A 19588-nucleotide genomic window follows, 5' to 3' on the forward strand; every position below is an offset into this window, starting at 1 on the left:
CTAAGAATAAAAGAGAAACGATTTCATTGATCAAAAGAAAATAGTTCACAATTCCTTACATAAAAGAAAAGCTAATACAAGTATGAAATAAAAACTCCTAAACGTCTAAGCCTTCATCTGAGGGGCCAAAAGGTCAGCAGCCTGACTGGACTGAGCAGCAGCAACTTCTGGGGCTTGTTCCTTAGACTCTAAAAGGGATTTCTTTTTTTCCAAGTCTTTGCCCTTATCTTGTGGAGCCTCAGCTGGCTTGCCCTGATCACTANGCTGAGCTGACGAGAAACGTGATCCTTATCTATTAACACCACAACAAAACTTAGTCAGAAACTTGAAAGTAATGATACAAAGAGAAGGAAAATTGTTAAAAAACGGGGATCCTAAATCTATTGTTAGGAAACCTAAATCTAGGATACCCTAAACCCTAAGTCTTCGCTTACAAAAATTTCTGATCGTAGTAAGTAATTGAGCACGTGTACGTTTATGAGGCTGAGCTGACGAGAAACGTGATCCTTATCTATTAACACCACAACAAAACTTAGTCAGAAACTTGAAAGTAATGATACAAAGAGAAGGAAAATTGTTAAAAAACGGGGATCCTAAATCTATTGTTAGGAAACCTAAATCTAGGATACCCTAAACCCTAAGTCTTCGCTTACAAAAATTTCTGATCGTAGTAAGTAATTGAGCACGTGTACGTTTATGAGGCTGAGCTGACGAGAAACGTGATCCTTATCTATTAACACCACAACAAAACTTAGTCAGAAACTTGAAAGTAATGATACAAAGAGAAGGAAAATTGTTAAAAAACGGGGATCCTAAATCTATTGTTAGGAAACCTAAATCTAGGATACCCTAAACCCTAAGTCTTCGCTTACAAAAATTTCTGATCGTAGTAAGTAATTGAGCACGTGTACGTTTATGAGGCTGAGCTGACGAGAAACGTGATCCTTATCTATTAACACCACAACAAAACTTAGTCAGAAACTTGAAAGTAATGATACAAAGAGAAGGAAAATTGTTAAAAAACGGGGATCCTAAATCTATTGTTAGGAAACCTAAATCTAGGATACCCTAAACCCTAAGTCTTCGCTTACAAAAATTTCTGATCGTAGTAAGTAATTGAGCACGTGTACGTTTATGAGGCTGAGCCGACGAGAAACGTGATCCTTATCTATTAACACCACAACAAAACTTAGTCAGAAACTTGAAAGTAATGATACAAAGAGAAGGAAAATTGTTAAAAAACGGGGATCCTAAATCTATTGTTAGGAAACCTAAATCTAGGATACCCTAAACCCTAAGTCTTCGCTTACAAAAATTTCTGATCGTAGTAAGTAATTGAGCACGTGTACGTTTATGAGGCTGAGCCGACGAGAAACGTGATCCTTATCTATTAACACCACAACAAAACTTAGTCAGAAACTTGAAAGTAATGATACAAAGAGAAGGAAAATTGTTAAAAAACGGGGATCCTAAATCTATTGTTAGGAAACCTAAATCTAGGATACCCTAAACCCTAAGTCTTCGCTTACAAAAATTTCTGATCGTAGTAAGTAATTGAGCACGTGTACGTTTATGAGGCTGAGCCGACGAGAAACGTGATCCTTATCTATTAACACCACAACAAAACTTAGTCAGAAACTTGAAAGTAATGATACAAAGAGAAGGAAAATTGTTAAAAAACGGGGATCCTAAATCTATTGTTAGGAAACCTAAATCTAGGATACCCTAAACCCTAAGTCTTCGCTTACAAAAATTTCTGATCGTAGTAAGTAATTGAGCACGTGTACGTTTATGAGGCTGAGCCGACGAGAAACGTGATCCTTATCTATTAACACCACAACAAAACTTAGTCAGAAACTTGAAAGTAATGATACAAAGAGAAGGAAAATTGTTAAAAAACGGGGATCCTAAATCTATTGTTAGGAAACCTAAATCTAGGATATCCCAATTGGCTCTCCTAGTTGGGTCGGGCAATGAATACCGGCATGCCACGCGCCCAAGACAATCAGGTAGTCCTCTTTCATCCCTTTGTTGGACTTTGGAAAGTAGGAGACGAGCCTAACGACATCAGATCGGGATTTAAGATAGTATCCCGCTCCCTTCTGGCTATAACATTGGTACAAGTGAGTCCTAATCCTAGATGACAATACCTCAGGTTTACCCCCTGTGGTATGCCGTATGTCTCCTTAAATTCCTCTTTTAAGGCAGGACTATCGATGAAATACTGAAATCTACCCATTTTTGGTTAACTAGAAGAAAATGCAGAATAATAATTGGGAAACGAGAGCTTGAAGGCCGAGGAAGCTGGCTGAAGAGAAGATGAAAGGCTTGAATAAAGGAGAACTTACGCAAACTAAATCGGAGAATGATCCTTGAACTCGAAGAGAGATTCTTACAGATTTTGGGAAGAACTAGGATTGATGATTCGAAGAGCTTGGTGGATGTGAATGCTTGAATTCGCTGGATAATCTGAGAGTTTGCAAAGTAAAGAAGAAATAGCCCTTTCTGAGGCTTTATATAGGGGTAAATGAAAGAGTAAGAGTCGTCCCGCCCAAATTACGAGGAAGAACATCATCCGTCGGATCGATGGTCCACTGTTGGATACAAGATAGAACGCCGCCTGGAGTAATTAATAGCGCTAATACTGAAACGACAGCAGCAATGATGAAGTGCGTAAACCTATGCTCATACACGTGTGAATTCAAATACTTGTGTTTTTATTTCGTAACAAATCAAAATTTTTTTTTTTCTCCTCAGATGCGAGAGAAAAATTAAAATTTTGAGGGGCTATTGTGGGGGTGAAAGCCCAGCATTGTGTATTGGGCCTAGGGCCCCTTTCTTGGGTTAAGGTATGTCCGAAAAGAAGAAAATAATTGAGAAGGGTTCTAAATGGAAGAAATATACCTAGAAATGATCGAGGAGGACAATCTGAAGAGATCATCATCAGGTCAAACAGAGTATTCTCTTCGGATATAAAGAATCTCGATCAAGCAAGTACCTGGGACATTCAAGTGATCTTCCTGGCAATTCCAATGATAAGGATAAGCTCTGGGCACATCTGAAGATGATAAGAACGGAGAAATATCTAAAGAAAAAAGCTGCTACCACCGTGTTTAATGCACTGCAGCAACTTTTCTAGTCGCATTTATGTGGAGAAGGCCCCTAAACAGTACAACTTCAACTACCAACACTCCTAGAGAACTAAAGAAGATATCTAATGTGACATATACTCAAGTGATTGCCTGGATGAAGAACAAGTGTACAATGAAGATGGTTTAGAAGAAGGCTATATAAACGGGAAAGGTCTCTAAAGAAGAGGGATCAGAAAAAAGATAATAAGAGAGGAAGAAAGATTTTACTGTAGCTCTAAGAACTATATTCACTATTTAATCAATAATATTATAGTTAACAGTTGCTAAATTCACAACTAACCCAACTCTTTCACCAACTCTCTACAAATTCATTGTTTTGGGCTTGGGTTACAAATCCTAACCCCACAAAAGTAAATGAGGGTAAGTAGTAAAAAATTCAAAAAAATAAATATTTGTTAAACTAAAAAAAATATTTAAAAACTAAACATTAGTATTATGTAAATAAGAAATGGTGAATTCATTAAAATCAATAATGATTTATTATAATAAATTTATTGTAAAATATTATAAATTTAGCACTATTTTTAAAATATTACATGATATTTTTATCACCATTAAAATATTCTTATTTGGAACCCTCAAAATTTATATATCAGAATTTGTGAGCTCATAAATATTTAATTTAATTTTACATACTTAAAATTTGTTGTAAGTTTATTATGAAAATATTCTTAATCTAACATTTTTTTTTACTTAAAATGTTGTCATTTTAATATAATAATTTATCTTGTTTTAAATCTAAAATTTCAATTTTTACAAGGATGGATAAAAATTTGCATTATTTTATTAGAATAATATCCACCAATCAATACATAAAATAGCTATATTAATGATAAGATAATATGAAAATTATATAACACCTGTCAAAATTTTAACACAGTTACAAATTAAATTTTGTAAAAATAATGTGATTAATGGATAAATAAGAGTCCGTTTAGGAACAACTTATTTAATTTTTTTTATTAAAAATGTGCAAAAGTAAATTTGTGCATTGAAAAAATTTGAAGAAAAAAAAAAAAGAAAAAAAAAGTTTTAAAAAACTATACATAAAAACTAAAATCTAATGCTAAACATGCTTTTAAATGTGAAAATTAAACAATGCAAACATGCTATGTCATAGTGTGTAAAAAGGGGATTTGAAAATTAAACAATTGCTAGGATATTGTACCTGCCTTTTTACCCCATCTTAACACAAATTCTTATTTTTACAACTTTTACATTTTTTTACTCAATCCTTACAATTAAAAACTCACATAAATATAGGGACAATGATTGAATAAATTACAATTAAATTTGGCACGAAATTGAAGCCAACACAAAATAGTTGTAAATCACAATTTTACATAATCTAATAGTAGATTTGTTAAAATTTACCTCCAATAAAAATATATTGAGTAAGGTTGTAGTTTATGACTACAATCAATTTTGTAGTTAAACTTTGTTTATGAAATAATTACTTTAAAAATGGATTAAGTTTTTTGATACAAGAAACATTAGGATTCTTAGTATAATGAACCTGAATTACGATTATACAATAGACTTGGAGCTTGACTAGATCATACAATGGGCTTGTGCACGTCTATTTTTAGTCCACAACTTCTCTACAATTATCAACTTAATATTGTTGTACTCCTCTTGAGCCACATCGTCAACCTATTTTCAACATTTTCTCTCTCTTTTCTAATTATTTTTCTCCTTATTAATTTGCCACTTTACAATTACACCTTCTCTAGCATTTACTTACTTTTACTTTTTTATCTCCCCACTAATCTATACCTTAACCTAACAATTTCTCTATTCCTTCATCTTCCTTTTATTTTGACTCTTATTCTCCTCATTTTTTTACAATAAAAATTTATTATTTTCTCTTCCATTTTATCTATATTTTGCTCACATAAAAATGTGAATACTCTCTCTCTCTCTCTCTCTCTCTCTCTCTCTCTCTCTCTCTCTCTCTCTCTCTCTCTCTCTATTTTTTGTAATTAAAAAAAAAACTATTATTAAAAAAAATTGATTTTTTTTCTCATTTTCTCTCTCATCGGACTCTCTCTCACTTTCTCATTCTCTATCTCTCTGTCTCACAGTGCCGTGGTGCAAGCCTCACTGCCGCCACTGGCCTCTGCCCACAACCTCCTTGCCACCACTGGCCTCTACCCACAACCTCCTTGCCACCGCCGGCCTCCACCTCTCCATCTCTCTCTCTTCATCACTCACTCCACCAAAATTTGAAACCCAAAGTCTCATACCCCCTCTCCACCAAAATCTAAAAGCAAAGAAAATAATCTCACACCCTCTCCCCCATAATCTCAAACCCAATTTTCATACCCAAAATCCCGTGATCATCTCCTTCACAATCTAGTTAGTACTGACCCCAGTCCTAAACTGCAAATTTTGGGGGAAGAAGTGAGAGTCTGTCTAGGTGAAAGTAAGTAGACCCATCTTGGAGATTCCATGGACTTGGAGAACCCAAATCACAAACAGAGAAAAAATCATCTCGTTTATCGTCAAACAGTTGGATTCCTTTCTTCCTACCCATTTATAATCAGAAAATTGTTAATTTGCTTTGCCTTTTTTGTTTGGGGTTTTAGTAACCAACAACAGCAGCTAAAGCCATTGCTTTCATGAGTTTAAGTGTTTGCAAGGAGGGAAAGATTCGCTTTTGGCCAAATGAGTATTAAAAAATTACATTTTTTTCCTCAATTTTGAGAGAGAAATTGATATAAACAAAAAGAGAATAAAGCAATGAAAGAGGGTTTTTGAAGAAATGGGTTATGTTATTGGTTTGGAGACAAAGAAAAAGAGAGAAAGGGAGTGAGATGGAAGGGAAATCAAAGTCTCAAGTAGGAGGAAAAACTAGAACAGACAAGTAGAGAGAGAGAGAGAGAAGAGGGGAGGGGGTAGGTAAGTGATGAAAATTGTGTGTGTGTCTCTCTCTGTTTCTGTGTTAATGTTATTAGGTTATGGGTGGAGGCCGCCGCCAGCCATGAGGCCTTGCACCAAGGCATTGTGAGACAGAGAGATAAAGAATGAGCAAGCGAGATAGAAAATGAGAAAAAAAAATGGTTGTTTTTTTTTTTTAAAAAAAAAAAAAAAAAAAAAGTCAAAACGACGTCGTTTTGGCTCACTTATCGATAGTATATAACTGAGGTCTAACGGAGTACCGAATTGACAACTATTAAAAGTTAAAGGACTGAAATAATAAAACTGAAAGTTAGATAATTGAAATGAAAAAGGCTGAAAGTTAGAGGGTCAATTTTATATTTTTGCCAAAAATCTATGAAATAAGAATAAGAAATTAATAGAAAAAATTTTCAAATTTTAAACGGGAAGAGGGAGGGGACAAAGCAAATTACTATGAAACTTACCTAGTCATTTTTTGGTGGGCCATAATGTTTTTTATGCCTCTTGGGAGCACTTGTGCCCATTTGGATTGTTCTTACCCTCTAGTTGCTGTGACAGGTGTAGCCAATCTAAAATCTTACAAAATATCCAAAGACAGGTAATTGGTTTATGTCGATTGGACGTTGTGTTAATTCTGTTGCTTCATGACTAAGTTTCTTCAACTTTTTGCAATCTTTCGGTAATTGGTATATAAAATAAAATAAAAATAAAACACACACACACACACTTTCTGTAATTGGTTCAAACTGTAGACTTTATGTTTTTGGGAGAGAGCTCAGTCCATAGTTCAAACTGTAGATTGATGTAGGATAATACCATAAACTTCCAGCCAGATTAGTGGTTTTGCGCCTTGAAAATTGGCAAGAAAGAAGGTGGTGTTTCTGTCGCTTTTGAAATTCTAGACCACATGAGAAAAAGAAAGAATAGGATGGATAAAAAGAAAAGTAATTAGGTGGGAAAAAAAAAAAGGATAAATAAACCGATAAGGTTGCGTGTGTGAAAGGTGAGGCATCAACGTGGCCTATCCATGTGTCCACTTTGAAGAGGACCTCTTTTTCGTTACCACATGATGAAGAGGACCTGTGATTTGATTAATTTATTCTACGTCATTGCTTATGATTTAAGTTTCATGACTAAACGTCTATCACAGCAAGTCTAATGATTAGTACAGTGGTCACTTCATAAGTATAAATATTTGTGACCTATAGGGGTATGAAGGGTAAAAACTGAGATTCAAGTTTTCACACACATCTATATTTAGATTAGATTAGAGTATAAATTCTATTGTGTAAAAAAAAAAAAGTTTATTTGTAATTTTTTTTATAGTTTGATAAATGGGAGCGGTTGATTTGAATTTATCTATGTATCTTTGGAGTATTCAAAAAATTAGTTATAACGTAAGAAAATGTCAAAAATACTTCTAATCTAATTAGATAATTTTATTCTTAAAAAAAAATAAGGTTAAAATTGTAATTCAACAAAATTAAAAAAAAAAACTACTAGAAATTTTTTTTTCTAAAAATTAACAAACTCTCTATTTAAATGAGAAGTGCTACGTCCATAATATTTTCACAATAAATCATACGCAGTTAGTTGTTATTGGTTCAAATTTGAATCTACCATTCATTGAAATTACATTTTTGTCATAACAATAACAACCAGTAACAACCATCACTTAGGATTTTTTGTAAAAATGTTATAAAAATGTTAGAGGCACACTTGATACATTTTTTTTTCTAAAAACTAGCACATACTAAACTTAGTAGTTTACTCCATTTCAAATTCTAAATTTTAATTTTTTTTAAATTCCTTTATGTGTAACCTTACTAACAATAGATAAATTCAAATTGAAATATTACATTAAACTCAAAATAAAAAAGGAGCCCCATCGCTGTGCGCAGTGCATGTGATGAGGCTAGTGATGTATTAATTAAAAAAGAAATTTTATATTTACAATATTTTCACAATACTTTTACAACAAATTCTAAGTGGTAGATTGTTACTAATTGTTAATGATAGGGCAAAAAAGTAGTTTCAATGATAGGTTCAAATAATAACCAATAACAACCACTTAGGATACGTTTGGTACACTGAATGTAGATTACATTAGGAATAGTAATCTTTATTACTGGGAATAGAAGACATTGTAATGGAATAACTATTATTATTCATTAGTTTGGTTGTTACAATTGGAAAACTTGTAAAAGAAGATATATAAGGAAACTTTATATTTTTGGAAATATATTAATTTTAAAACCTATTATATTCACTAAAGAATAGCTATTACATCCATTTTAAAAAGGAATAGCTATTCTTCAATTTAAAGAATAGTTATTCCAATGTAATAATTAATCCATGTAATAAAGATGTAACCAAATGACCGAATTGATATTACACATGAATAACTATTCCATTACGAAAGCTATTACAGCATACCAAACGTACCCTTATAATTTGTTGTGAAAATATTATTGACGTATCACTTTTCTAATTAAAAACTTTAGGAAATATCAATCAATTAAGTTAAAAAGCTTTTGGTGATTTGTAATTTTTTTTTTAAATATCGGTCTTTATTTCGAAAAATTTAGTCATTATCCTATCCTATGTGACCATTTAAGGATTTTTTTTGGGGGTTATAATAGTAGAACAAACAACAAAGAAGTATACACAGAAAAAGAGTAACCTTTATTTTTTTGAGAAGACAAAAAAAAGAGTAACTGAAGAGTTCTTTTAACACCCATTTAACAAAATATATTTATATTTTATTAGTATTCTCTACTTCATTTTGAGATGGACAAACTATTTGGTAATCAAGTTTAATTTAATAAATTTAAAGGCGAGTTTAGTAATTTAAAGTTTTTAGTCATTTTCAAGTCCGATATGGATTTTAAATTTTAACAAAATAATTGGGGCAAGTTGCATGTATTTATCTCCGTTATTTTATATCCCAATATCATTTTTAGCAATGTTATTTTAGATTGTCATTACCTCTTCTCGTTATTTTGACGTGAATAAATCATTCCTCTCATTAGTACACTTATCACTTTCTTCTGCACAAGATCAACCCATCTCAAGAAACACCACCTCTTCTTTTTATCAATAAGAGTCACACGTATTTTTAACTGGATTTTTTAAAATCATATTACAAAATTTCTAGTATTTCCAATTATCCATCATTTAATAGCATATAACATAGCTATTCTTATAGGAGCTTTATGAAATTTCCATTTAGTTTAATAAGTATTCTACAATTAAACAATACATTTTATGCTCCACTTTATCTACCTTGCTCTTATCCTATGTTTAATACCCTTTTAACCACTATTGATCCCAAATATTTAAAAGCATGTTTGGTATCTCCCGGCCATTATCTTTGTTTCTAGACCCTCCAAAAAAAAAAAAAAAAAATCTTTGTTTCTAAATATGGCAAATTACAACTTATCCACATGTAGTTTAGCCAAAATTTAAATTGCCTACCTGTAGTTTAAAATTTGATACTTTACCCTCTAACCAAAATTTAAGTTACCTACATGTGATTTAAAATCTCATAATGCAAGTATTCTGTTGTATTCTTTTTTATTTTATTTGAATTTATATTTTTTATGTTTTGTATATTTTTAAAAAAGAGACATAAAAGTGAAGCAAAATTATATATTTAACCCTGTTATTAATAGATTTAGGTTACAGAACTTTAACCGAATAAACCTCAGATAGATAAAATATCAAATTTTAAACCACACCTAGAATCTACACGTAACTTACTCTTCTAAATAATAATAGCATCTATTTGAAATTGACCCAAAATTTAAATAACAAACGTAAACCACAGATCCACTAGAAATCAATGGAAAAGAAAGAGGCAGCATATATTCATACCACAAATCCACTGCATTCAACAGAAAAGACAAGGAAATCTCCCACTGATAAAAGAGAGATCTTCTATATCTAAATAGAAGGATGAGCTTTTTTACAATCACACAGAGGGCTTTCCCCTCGCACATAAAAGAGCAACCCAACACGCAAATGGTTGCTCTGTAAACTCACTAGGGAACCGGCACGCTAGGATCCAAAAAAATAAATCCTAAGGCCTGCAACTCCATAAGAAAAAACAAGCGTACAGTATGACTTCGGCTTTACTAGCATGTTCACGCCTATAACATGGGGATATTACATGAAAATGGTTCTGTACAAAGGAGAAAGGGAAGAGAATTGGGGATGGCGGAAAGTGGAAACCAAGCACATCATCTCCCAGCAGTTACCAAGGTCTTATCCTCAACGTCTTGAGCAGACTTTAAGATAGTTGAAGGAAGAGAAAGCAGAAGAGGGTCTGAGTTTGAATGAGATGGTGCTGTTTCTGGGATGATCTCTTCGTGTGGATGGACAGGTGGTGGTTGAACTGGTTTTGGAGTGTAGTTGAAAGACAGATCTTTGTTAGCAGACAATGCAAGGAGCTCTTTCTCCTCAAGCCCTTTTGTTGGCCCAAGACTGCAACGATCCGGCGTGTGCTTGGCCAATGCATTTTTAAATTTCTTTATCTGCGATATTAATGACATTATCAGCATTGAGGAACAAGCAGTACAATTTACAAATGTACAAATGTTATTTGCAAATAATGTGAGATCAACCAGTGTAATCTGGTGACATACAAGAATAGTTATATAATTGGGTGGAAATTATATCTTTTAATTCACTGAACTAAAACTAGTCTGTCTTAAAGAGGAAATAATGTGCCCCAATAAGTAAAACAGATAAAGATAATGCAAACCATAATTAATTCAATTTCGAATTCAAATCCAATGGTAGATGGATAAACCTAGCGAGATTGTGGTTAAAGGAGTAATTTTAAAAGAAGGAACATTCTTTTTTAATTATTCGAAAGTGTTACAAAATGTGGGAGAGGCGATTCAAATCCTGGTTCTCCCAATACAGGAAAGGAAGCTATGCCACCAAGTTATAAAGCTCTTGAAATAAAAGAGTTGGAACATAACTTATAGAAAATACTAGCATATCCCCAAATTGAAAATAAGTTCATGCCCATGGGTACTTGAAATAAACACAAATTTTAATTCAAAATCATTTGTGGATGAAAGAACTTCGGTTTTGTATGACAACACAGACCTACTTGTAGTGGAAAACACTGAATTTGTTAAGACCTAGATTATTGGAAAATGGAAAGAATTGAGCTAAAAACGATAATTAACCCAGCAAATAAAACATGTGCACTTGTGTCAGCTAGAAAAGTAAAAGGATATGAAAACTGACCGTGGCATTAGTACAGCTAAAGCTGCATAGACGACCATGAGCGCCTCTGTAGAATCGGAAGAAGGGCAGAACATGGACATTAAGGCTATAGCACATGGACTTGTGCTCCTCATAGTTCACCTGAATGAACTGCACCTCTGGATTCATCTCTGCGAATTGACATATCTGCCACATACATGATATAACAATCAAGTCAATTGGGTTTTGAATGTAATAAGTCCCTAAATGAAAGAGACAGAAGTGAAGGAGTACCTTGGGATGGAGAGCTTTGCAACCACCACAGCCTGGGGAGAAGAAATCCACAACAACAAGTTTATCCCCTGCGTTCAATAGGGAGTCCACAAGTTCTTGTGCAGAGGTCACCTCTTTCATGTTTGGTTGAAGACCCTTTTCCCACCATTTCTGAATTTTCCCAATCCGATAGCCTGTCTGTATATCCCATACAGGAAAAAATTGAAACACAAGAACAAAAAACCATTAATTTCCCTACAAAGAAACCAATCATGGGCATTCAAGAAATCTCTCAACATTCAGATCTTTAAAAGGTAATAATATATACATAATGTTAAATATCAATTACAGGGCATAAATTTTCTATTATTAATTGAATTGACAAATTCCAAGAAATTAAAAATTAAAAAAAAAAAAAAAAAATTCAAGCAGATACGTGATACCATGGAAAGGAAAAGAAGGTATAAAGAGAAATGGGGATCTGAGAAATACCAACCTGAGCCTTAATTGAAGATTGAAATCGAAAATTTCCTCTCTTGGGCAAGGCTTTGTTTTCCTGAAGAACAATTCTTTTGCCATAAAAATCACTGCTTGATCTCAGGGCTTGTGATTTCAGCTTCAGAGGCTGGAACCACCTCACAGAAGAAGATGATTTGTAATTATGGCTCTTTGGGAAAACAACAGAAAACCCATCTTGTTGACTATGATGACACGATGAAAACAGATTCGTTTTGCTCAGTACTTCCATCATTGGTTCTAATTCTTGTTCTTTAGATTCCAAAGAAATCCCAGAAAACGGAAATGAATTACTTAATTGATTGAGTGAAAGAAACTTGCATTCTCTTCAAGTAAAGTATAGTAATTTAAGGGAAAGCCGCAAAGGTAGAAAAAGTGAGTCTGAAACTTCAAGTCAAGGAGACAAAAAATTAAATAAATAAAGAAAACAGATAATTATAAAAAAACAGAAACCAGAAACAGAAACAGTTCGTTGTTCCAGAATGTTGCGCATGAATTGAGGACCGTTGATGAGGTGAATCCAACGGCTGGAGAATGAGTGAATGTGAATACAAAGCGGTGATGCGGTGAGCTGTGACATTGGATAAGGCATGCCCTTAACGGTGCCAGGATTTATGGTGGATTAGAAGTGCACGTGAACTACGCACTTTTAACACGTGTCAATACTTTGAATTGCTTTAACTTGGCAACCGACAGTATAATCCCAACTCTCCTTGCCTAGTCGATCCTCGGTCCATCCAACCCCCTCAAGCTTGTAACGTTTGGGAAAGTACCAACTAGCCTAACGTGAGCAGTAATTTATTTTAACCTTGATATGAGGAAATTTGAGAGAGAGAGGGAGAGAGAGAGAAAAAAAAAAAAAAGGATTTTTTTTTTTTTGAAAAACAGAAAAGAAACAAGATATGCTTTGGCTCTGAATTTGTAAGTTCTACTTTTTTTTTATGGAATAAAGTTTTACTATATTTGAATTTATAAATTAGAGTGTCATGAAATATAAATAGGCAATTCAAATATTCAATTATGAATAAGTTAGTTGAAGTTCACCAATTACACCCATTGTCACATAAATTAATGTGTTACAAATCATATTAATTTGTAAATTTTATATAATAAAATTTATAATACTTTTAATATTTTCCTTTGATGAGAGGCAATTTTCTTGCCACCTCATCTTTTCATATGTCATATCTTCACACATGAGCAATCCGTTCACCACTATTAAAATTACATTTTTAAAATTTTATTAAAATTGCATTTTTACCTAAAAGTAACAATCAATAATAATCTATTACTTAGAATTTATTGTAAAAGTGTTGAAAAGTTGCTTTCTCTCTCTGCTCTCTCTATTGAGTGATCAGATTGTAGAATCTCTATTATCTTCCTCGGAATGATATTCTTCTACCTCTAATAACATTGTTATTAGTAGGTTTTGTTGGTTTATTTTTTCAGGGGTGGGGAAACACTCTTTTTTTTTCCTTTCCATTCCTATTTTCTACCTTCATTCCTTTTCTCTTCATCAACAATGGATGCCGTTCTTAATGATTGGAAGAAACTCTCCCTAATCGACGTTAAGGGAGCAAAAGTTAGTCTCTGGAAATCAAAATATCGAAATGCCAAAGAATATGTCTTAGCAACAAATGACCAAGAGAGCTCTCAATGTGGAATATTGGTAGAACGTTTAAACCCCTTTGAAGATCACGGAATGACTTTAAGATTCGAGAAGCTGATGATCACGTACTCTTATTTGTTTTTGATTTTGAGAATGATGCTAAAAGAGTTCTAGTGATGGAGCCATGGGTCTTTGACAAACACTTAGTTCTCTTCCAGCGATATGACTTCACTATAGCAACGAGAAATCTGAGGTTTACTGCAAGGAAGTTATGGTTCCAATTGCATGGACTACCACTGAGCATGCTCGATGCAGAAATTGCTGTTGAAATTGGTGAAACAATAGGTCCTATATCCCAAGCAAAACATGACAAGGAAATGGTGGAAGTGGGGGGGGGGGGGGGGGAACTTTCCTGCGTGTTAAAGTAGAAGTGGATGTCACAAAACCACTCTGCAGAGGTCAGAAAGTTGCTCTCAATGATGATACTGAAATCTAGGTCTCCTTCAAGTATGAGAAACTCCATAATTTCTGCTACTGGTGTGGTATGGTCTCCAATGCTGATAGAGAATGTGATGTTCGGCTCAATAGTAAAGGAAGTCTTAGTCTGGACAAATAGGGTTATGGAAATTGGCTTCGAGCATCCCCTTTTAATCCGAAGAAAACTACTGTCACCATTGTATCAGGAGTGGGTGATGGATTTGGTCCAAAAGCTAATAAAAACCATCAGCCTAATTCCGATGACAGTCCGGCTACCACTCACAATGGAGGGGCGTGCAATGTTATTGAATAGTTGAACAATTATGGAAGCTACTGATTCTACCTCTGCCTCATACGCTTGGTGTAGTATTCTAAAGGGTCGAGATGTCCTTTTGAAGGGACCAAAATGGAGAGTGGGATGTGGGAAATCCATTAGTGTGTGGCTTGATGCTTGGCTGCCACCCTTAGATCATCCACAAATCTTATCACCACAGGTTGAAGGTTTTGAAGATTTAAAGGTGTTTCATCTCATAGACTCGGATTCAAAAAGTTGGGATGATAGTCTGTTACATGGTCTGTTCAACCCCAATGAGGTAAGTTTGATAAAGAGCATCCCCTTATGCATTACCTCAGTTGAAGACAAGCTTGTATGGCCCTTCACAGCATCGGGTGAGTACACGGTCAAGTCTGGTTACAACTTCCTAGCAAAGGAAAATTTGTTTCATCAAGATTTAGGACAATCAATGCAAGACAATGGGATTTGGAAGTTGGTTTAGGGTCTTCGGGTCCTAAATAAAATCAAGAATTTCATTTGGAGATCATGTAGAGATGTTGTTCTAGTGAAGAAGAATCTGAAAATGAGACAAATCGTCCAAGATGATAGTTGTGATCATTGCCAACAGAGTCCTGAAATGATGCTCCATGCAATATGGGAATGTCCGACCCTTTCATCGATTTAGGATTATTTTCAGGGATTCTCTTTCTGCAATAACCACTTCTTCCATGACACAAAGGAGCTGCTACTTTATGCCAATGAAGAGAATAAAAATCTGGAGCTGATAATGGTAATAATGTGAACTATCTAGTTCTGTAGAAATCAGATTATAGTACAGCAAAAAGATTACCCCATAACTCAAGTTATCCCAAATGCTTGGCAAGCCGTCTTAGACTTCCATCGTGCAAACATGGTCAAACAATCCCAAGCTACGATATCTAGCACAAGTCGAGTGACTTGGATCCCACCACCAGCAAACTCACTCAAGATTAACTTTGATGGGGCACTTTTCAAAGATATTAATAAAGCTGGTTTGGGAGTTGTTATTCATAACAATCTTGGACAGGTGCTTGCATTCAGGGACGGAACCAGGATTTGAACCTAGGAAGGGCGAAAGCATGAACCAAAAAATTTTATGTGACATGGTTAATTAAAAAAAAAAATCATGGTAAACAAAAAATTGCACTTTATTACCTAAATATTTAAGTCAATAAGGATATAATATGAACAAAAAAGTTGAAAGTTACAACATGATATTCTAACCTTTTTCGAAGAAGAAGAAGAAAAGAAGAAGAGGACTTCAGATCTCCAGGTTTTGGGTAATTAGAATTAATATATTGATTTTATCATGTTGACCAACTCACCAACATGATAATCTCATACTTTTGGATGCAACTAAAAATCACACTAATGAAGTTTTTTAAAACTTTGTTTAAGGATTTTAAAAAATTGGGATATTAATATTAAGAGTTGGCAATGCTACGTCATTAATATTGGCTTTTAAAAGAATTTTGGCATTTTATCTTTTGAAAAAAATATAAATATTGCAATTCACTTTCCATAGTTTATAAATCAATTTAAAAAGACATATAAATTGTTGTAACCCTTGTAAGGGAATTTTTTTTCTATGAGATTTTTTTGGTTATGAATTATTGAATTATGATATTGGTGAATTGGGGATTTTTTGTTCATCCTATCTACTATTTAATTTTTCTAAAAAAAATTGTTGTGGGGGGGGGGGGGGGGGCATTTTGCTCTGACCTAGTGGAAGCTCTAGCAGCGGCAAGTTCCATTTCATTTGCTCATGAACTCAGCTTCTCCAACTTCATATTGAAAGGTGACTCCGAATTGGTGATAAAAGCTCTCAAAAGTAATGATGAGTCTCTATCATCATTTGGCCACATTCTTGCTTCGGCCAAAACCTTAACAGATGTCAATTGTATTTCTTTTTCCCATACTCGTAGAATTGACTATGTTGTTGCTCATAACCTAGCAAAACATGCAAGACATGTCATAGGTTTTAAGGTGTGGATCGAGGATGTTCCTTCACATCTCTATTCTGTATTGTTAGCTAATTATGGCTAATTTTAATGATATTCAAAGTCTTCATTCTCAAAAAAAAAAAAAAAAGAGTTGTTGAAACGTAGTATTTCTTGAAATTTTATGAATTTGGTGAAAAAATGGAATAATTCCAATAAGACTAGGTTCGGCTCAAGTATTTATGGGCCTAAGGTGACAATTTTAACGGGCCTTTTTTTTTTTTTTTTCCTTGATCATTTGTGAGATTTTCACCCAAATTTTCTGTTATTGTTTATTGCTATTATATTTTAGATTCAATTAATTTTTCCATATTTTAAATTATTTTTTCATATTAAAATACATATTTTCTTGTAGACATTTGTAGTAAAAAAAATTACAAATAAAAGAAACACCGTTTATAATATAAAAATATAATATAATCAAAATAAAATATTTTTTTATATTAAAATATAGAAAATAATGAAATAATATGAAAATTAGAACAATAAAACATGATTTATAAAGAAGACACCATTGAAGCCTTACTTATTGGGAGAGGATCACCTCCAATTTCCTCCCATTTTAAAATAGATCAGTGACATGTGTAAAAATAATGATCCAACAGTTATAAGCAATTTGTGTTTTCAAAAAGCAAAAGCAAACCTTTTTTTGAGATAAAAGTGCAGGAAGAAGGCATAGGTTCTTTAGATTCGGAGCAACAGTTGACGGTAGTCTTCGACGACATGTGGATCGACAGCCAAACTTCAAGTTGTGTGTGGAGGCACGTGAGGCTGAAGATGGAGGCCAGCTTCTTGGGTTTTACACGTCGGAGGCCGAAGAAGAGATCCATGGCATTGGTTTTGTGAACCACCAGTCAACGAGGAATTTGTGATGGCACGTGGGTCGATGCCCACAATGAGTGGTGGTATGTGTCTCCAAAAATGGAGATCAGACTCTTGGGTTTTGCATATTGGAGGCTGAAGAAGAGATCTGCGGCATTGGTTTCGCAAAAGGATTGAGAAAAAGTAACAGATCTCAAGGGAGGCTCAGACTCAATGGTGCGACGGCTGTGGCTTTTAATAGCAACGATACAGAGGCAGAGAGGCCTTGTGGAGGTGGTGAAGGTAGTGGTAGTCTTGAATTGAATGATGGTATGTTTGGTAGATCAATTTGGCTCTAGAGATGTTGAAGGAAGAGGTAAGAGAGATGAAAAATTATTGGGTTTTTCCTAACCTTTGGATCATTTTATATAGAAGAAAACTAAGGTGATCCTTTTCCTTACTTATCTTTTTTTGATGAATTTTTCCTTACTTATCAATGGGGTCATATCCTCTCAACCTACAAAAAGAAAAAGAAAAAGAAAAAGAAAAAAACATAGTTCATTAATTAGTTCTAATCGAACAAATAACATGAAGACTTCTATAAAAAAATAAAGCATAACAAAAAATGAGAAACAATTAAAAAATTAAACTAAACTAAACTAAGGGCACGTTTGGTAGACTGTAATAGACACTGTAATGTAATAGATATTCTTATAGCATAACTATTCGGTTCTTTGGTTATATTTTTATTACAATAAATAATTATTCTTTATGAATAACTGTTCTTCAAAATGAGGAATAATTATTCCTTATTAAAAGTACTGAATATCTATTCATTCACCTTGTGTAATAACTTTTTTTTTTAAATTTCCTAAAAAGCCATTGGTTGCCACATCTTCAAAAGGAAAAAAAAAAAAAAAATTCTTGTTGTTAATTATTAGCTCTATTTTGAACACCCTAAAATAAGTGTATTTTAGAAAATTTGACTTAAAAATGATTTAATTACACATTCTTTTTAGAGAGATGCTATGTCTACAAGAATTTTACAACATTTTTACAACAAATCACAGGTGGTTAGTTGTTATTGGTTCAAATTTGAAACTAACACTAATATTACTTTTTTGCCCCAACAATAACAACCAGTAACAACCTGCCACTTAGGATTTGTTGTAAAAATATTGTAGGCATATCATTTCTCTTCTTTTTATACTCTACTAAATTGTGGATGCATATTCAGGATTTTATTTCTAAATAGTCACCAAACTAATGAATAGTAATATTTATTACATTCCAACTTAATGTATTCCTTATAATATTTATTCTTATTCCCATATAATAATCATTACAGTGTACCAAATGTGCCCTAAAGTGTCTAGCAACTTTTCTTTAGTGATCAAATCTGTCCGAGAGAGAGAGAGAGAGAGAGAGAGAACTAGATAAGTCTAGAATGTGCCGTAAAGTAACACAATAAAGAAAAGGCAAGGCCTAGCATTCATTTCCTTTGCCAAATATGAAACTAACCAATAACCAAGCACTTAACCCACTAGTAAAGAGGAAAAACAAAGCAAAACAAAATGTAGGTAAACCATGTTACCCAAGAAAGATAAAAGAGTTTTGGAGCTAAAATGCTCTAACCATCGATTCAGGGAGAGGTTAGATATTTTGGTTGATTATAGGAGATTATTTCAAGTAATCAAATTTTATTTTAGAGTTTTGGAAAAGAGTTATGAGATTGTTCTATATTTTTAGTCTATGCAGGAGCATAGAATAAATTTTGGTGCTTAATTAATGTGTAGACAAGATAATTATTATTCTAAATTTTTTTTCTATTTTTTTATTGGTTAGGATTTTTTTTTATTATAAAGAATCCATTGATTAATATATGGGCTTATACAGATCCACTAAGGGGCTGGGGGAGGCCATTGCCCACCCTCCAGCCCCCCTAATTTTTTTTTTAGAAAAATTAAATAGTATATAGGATGAACAAAAAATCCCCAATTCACCAATATTATAATTTAATAATTCATAATAAAAAAAATCTCATAAAAAAAAATTCCCTTACGGGGGTTACAACAATTTATATGACTTTTTAAATTGATTTATAAACTACAGGAAAGTGAATTACAATATTTATATTTTTTTCAAAAGATAAAATGCCAAAATTCTTTTAGAAGCCAATATTGATGACGTAGCATTGCCAACTCTTAATATTGATATCCCAATTTTTTAAAATCCTCAAACAGAGTTTTAAAAAACTTCATTAGTGTGATTTTCAGTTGCATCCAAAAGTATGGGATTATCATGTTAGTGAGTTAGTCAACATGAT

At 33.3% G+C, this 19588-nt stretch overlaps 1 protein-coding gene across 1 annotated transcript; it reads right to left on the reverse strand.

Moving 5' to 3' along the window:
• Positions 1–9898: 9898 nt before the first annotated feature.
• On the reverse strand, positions 9899–12580 carry LOC112018440 (thioredoxin-like 1-1, chloroplastic). The gene is made up of 4 exons (XM_024050966.2): positions 12043–12580; positions 11568–11744; positions 11316–11480; positions 9899–10588 (listed from the first exon to the last, which is right to left on the reverse strand). Exons 1-4 carry the CDS (start codon positions 12295–12297, stop codon positions 10295–10297), a joined length of 891 nt encoding a protein of 296 aa, XP_023906734.1. The 5' UTR covers positions 12298–12580; the 3' UTR covers positions 9899–10294.
• Positions 12581–19588: the final 7008 nt, after the last annotated feature.

This window comes from Quercus suber, unplaced genomic scaffold (genome assembly GCF_002906115.3).
Source record: "Quercus suber isolate HL8 unplaced genomic scaffold, Cork oak 2.0 scaffold_36, whole genome shotgun sequence".
In the NCBI taxonomy this organism is placed as follows: Eukaryota; Viridiplantae; Streptophyta; class Magnoliopsida; order Fagales; family Fagaceae; genus Quercus; species Quercus suber.

What these genes read in the sequence shown, in the direction of transcription:
- LOC112018440 (XM_024050966.2), bottom strand. Translation starts at nt 12,297, where the DNA reads ATGATGGAAGTACTGAGCAAAACGAATCTGTTTTCATCGTGTCATCAT. An exon ending in GCAAAGCTCTCCATCCCAAG is followed by an intron (nt 11,481 to 11,567) that starts GTACTCCTTCAC and finishes TGTATGTGGCAG; the next exon opens with ATATGTCAATTCGCAGAGAT. An exon ending in TTAGCTGTACTAATGCCACG is followed by an intron (nt 10,589 to 11,315) that starts GTCAGTTTTCAT and finishes TTAATATCGCAG; the next exon opens with ATAAAGAAATTTAAAAATGC.